We start from the raw sequence: 3,449 nt of genomic DNA, 5'->3' as shown, positions 1-3,449 counted from the left end.
GCTCCATGGACTCCCTGTACAGCCTGTGGTCCCTGAGAGGGAGGGGGCTTCGTAGGGGTAGACAGAGATGGAAATTACCTGTTGGCTGGGGAACGGGGCGGCCTGGAAAACAAGGAGAAACATGGTGAGAGTCTCACCAGAGGCAGCCCCTCCGAGAGATCAGAGATCCTGCCCTAGCCCTGAGGTGCAGAGCAGACCCCATTAGGGACCCCACATCCCCCATTAAAATCACAAATCACAGTCTCACCCAAACAGGGCTGGGTAGAGGGATTCACTGTGTGCACGTGTAGATATTTCCCAAAACTGGATTTACCACTCTGTGCTTGGTCTCTATTTCCAGACAACATTCAGCGAGGATGAATTCTACCAGGGTCACACTTGTGTGAGCCACAGTATCAGTTAGGAAGGTGTGTCTGTATCTTCACTACATGACCGAAGACAGGCAGGGAGATACGGGCAGAATCAAGGGTCAGGAACAGCCCTAGACCAGACCACGGCTGTGCACATTTTGGAGGAGCCCTTCTTATGTTTCTGTTTTCCACCAAAAACAGCAATTGAACATTTAGGGAGGAAGGAGGTGGTGAGGGGTATCATCAGTAAGGACACTGATACTGATGAGCATGGATGCAAGAGAAAGTATACTATCCTTTCATATCACAGACACTTTTCCTGAAAAAAAGAAAAAAAAACCCAAAACACCTGCTGGAAATCGCAGTGAGCAGTATATGTGAGAAATATGGTAAGAGCAGCTTCCGCGAGTTCTCAGGTAGTTGTGAAAACTACATGGGCCCCACAGGGAGCAGAGCCAGGAGCAGTGCTTTCTCCTTTCTGCTGCTGCTCCTCATCTCCTGCCTCCAGGAAAGGTCTGTTATGCTCCTCTCTGCCAGTCACAATGCAGGGGGACATTTTCTCCCTGGGTCTGGTGTAGGTGAGACAATCCTTCCCCTGTCCCACATCCTTCCCTGACTGTCTGGGCTAAGGGTGAGACCAGGATAACTGACACCTGCAGGCCGTTCCCCCCTGCGGCCCTGAGGATCTACATTATATTGGGCTGAACAAAGTCAGTCTGACCCACCAGCTGCCAAAGCTTCCTCTGTTGGAGCAACAAAGTCCGAGACAAGGGCAGCTGAGATTAAGGTCTGCTGGGATACAAAGTTTTTCCAGGGGCAAACCTGATTTTGTGCCAGCAGACAAGCAACAGGACAGAGGAGAGAGGTTTGGGGCAGAAAGCCCCCCTGATACCTCAGCCCCATGAAGTCCCAAAGTGGGGTACACTCAGGTGCCCCCACCCCCTTGGGACTGGCACCTCCAAACCCAGGGTCACTGCCTTGAAACAGAGGAGAGGAAATGCCCAGAGTCAAGGCAGTGGCAGCTCTGCCTACCCATGGCCCCTGCTCTGCCCTGCCCCTTAGAGGAGGGGGGGACAGTGGGATCCAGCCCCAGCCCCAGGAGGTGAGAAACTGGGAGGCCCCTGCCAGACTCCAGGGCAATTCGTACTGGGGTGTGAGAGGGAGCGAAGCCTGCAGACAGACCTACAGACCGAGCATTTTGCCCCAACGACGCCTTGGTTCCAGCACCCCAGCCGTGCCCCTCACCTTTCTTGTTCCTCAGGTAGACGAGGAGTCCCAGCGCCAGGAAGATCAGCCCCAGCACAAAGCCCCCGACCCCCGTCAGCATCTTGCTCCTGGCCGAGTCTGACTGCGCCTCTGTGGAGACAGGAGCCGGGGGTGAAGGGCTCAGTCTGTGTTCCCACCCCCTGCTCACACCCCTGCCCCCTGTGGGAAAGGGGTCTGACCATGGACAGCCCTTGTGGGGCTGCACAAAGGGAGTCCCATCCTCTTCAATATGTGAGGGGCTGCCCCAGGATCCCAGTTCCTTACCCCAGAGCACAGTGACAGGGCCCGGCAGGCTGCTGTGCTCCACCTGGCAGGTGTAGACGTCCCCGCTCCGGGGGGTCATTTCCAGCATCACCAGGATCTGGAAGGTCCAGTCTGCGTTCTGCATCAGCTCCGTGGACACCACTCCGGCCGTCTGCTCCTGCCCGTTCTTCAACCACTTCACCTCGATCCCGCCAGGGTAAAACCCCGCCACGGAGCAAATCAGTGTGTCTGGGTGTGCCTGGGCCCCTGATTTTGTTGGGGAGACTTTCACCTCGGGCTTGACTGAGAAGGAAAGAGATGGAGAGAATGAGCTGGGAGAAAGAATGATCCCTCCATGAGGGAAATTTTTCTCCCCTCAACCCCTGCCCATCTCAGTTTCTCTCACCCCTGAGCCTTGAGTTCATTTAGATCTTTACTTTGGTGCCCCTATAAAACCACTCTGTTTTCTCACATGCAGCACACATTGTTTTCCCCAAGAACAGGTAACTGGGCTTTGCCATGTGAATCTTAACTGAGGAATACGGTAAGAGCAGTTTCCGAGCAAATGTGTAAGTCAAATCTGCAGGGACTTTCAAGAAGCAGAGCAAGTGGGAGCCTCCCTGCTGCTACGTGGTTACTTATGATAAGGAAATGTTTTTTTTCCCCCTGATGCATGTTGTTGCTGCTGCATGTTGCATTCAAGAAAGTATGATATTTTTATAATTAAAGCTAAACTTTAATTGCAGTTTCTTTTTTTTAGTTACAAATGACCTGAATCCAGAAGCATCTTTCAAAGGCTCTGGATTGCCTTTTTCATTCAAGATGTCAGGGGGAGACCTCTCCATTTTGGAGGCCAAGCTCTATGGCTGCAGCACCAAGTGTCCTGTTCTGGGTTAATGGTTTCCAGCTGTGGACAGCCAGGGGCTTTGCTTGGGAATGCCAGAGAGTTGCAAAGATATCCCTGGTTTGGGACCTAGCCCTGTTCCCAGGAGACCCCATCATGTGTCTCATAAGCAGAGGTTTGGGTTTTCCATTTGCTGCAGAAAAATGTGGATGTTCTCCTCTAAAGAGAAAAGGTGGTCGGGTAGAGGTGCAGCCCCGCATGCGAGTCCCCCTGGTCTGCTACTCCTCACCCTGCTGGGGGCACGGCCTTACTCCATGGTGGCAGGGCTGGTGCAGAGGTGTTGGCGGCAGCGGCAGCAGTGAGTCTTGCCTCCCTGCTCCACCCTCCTGTGCCAGGTCCCATCCACTGGGCCACAAAGGCAGTTCCTGCCTGGTGGTGGTCCCGCCAAGCTATAGCCTCACGCCCAGCTGTGGGCACACACATGTGGGGGGCATATCCCCACTCCCATGCCACGCCAACTCATCACCTATACTGTTGCCTATGGTTGGGCACGTCCCCCACCCCCACCGCCTCTGCACCCAGCGACGGCCCCAGACCCCGGGGACTCACCTCTGCGGCCGACCACGTGGGCTTGCTCAGCCACCCCGTAGTTGTATCGGCACTTGTCCATTGCGCCCCGGTTGTACTCCAGCCAGTCCTTCTGGCTGTTCCAGTACTTGGCAGCAAGCTCCCCCCGCTCCGTGTCG

General features: G+C 54.8%; 1 protein-coding gene across 1 annotated transcript in view; it reads right to left on the bottom strand.

Moving 5' to 3' along the window:
* LOC102383340 (DLA class II histocompatibility antigen, DR-1 beta chain-like) overlaps positions 1-3,448 on the bottom strand; it is a gene marked incomplete at its 5' end in the record, with an annotated part of 3,879 nt that extends 431 nt beyond the window's left edge. The window contains 4 exons of the mRNA XM_025195692.1: positions 79-102; positions 1,596-1,706; positions 1,881-2,162; positions 3,313-3,448. Of these exons, the coding sequence (XP_025051477.1) occupies positions 79-102; positions 1,596-1,706; positions 1,881-2,162; positions 3,313-3,448 (553 nt within the window). The remainder of the gene's footprint in view (positions 1-78; positions 103-1,595; positions 1,707-1,880; positions 2,163-3,312) is intronic.
* Between the last annotated feature and the right edge of the window lies 1 nt (position 3,449).

Source organism: Alligator sinensis, unplaced genomic scaffold (genome assembly GCF_000455745.1).
Source record: "Alligator sinensis unplaced genomic scaffold, ASM45574v1 scaffold1630_1, whole genome shotgun sequence".
Classification (NCBI taxonomy): domain Eukaryota; kingdom Metazoa; phylum Chordata; order Crocodylia; family Alligatoridae; genus Alligator; species Alligator sinensis.
Note: the sequence above shows the minus strand (reverse complement) of the source record. Positions and strands in the feature narration are given on the sequence as shown.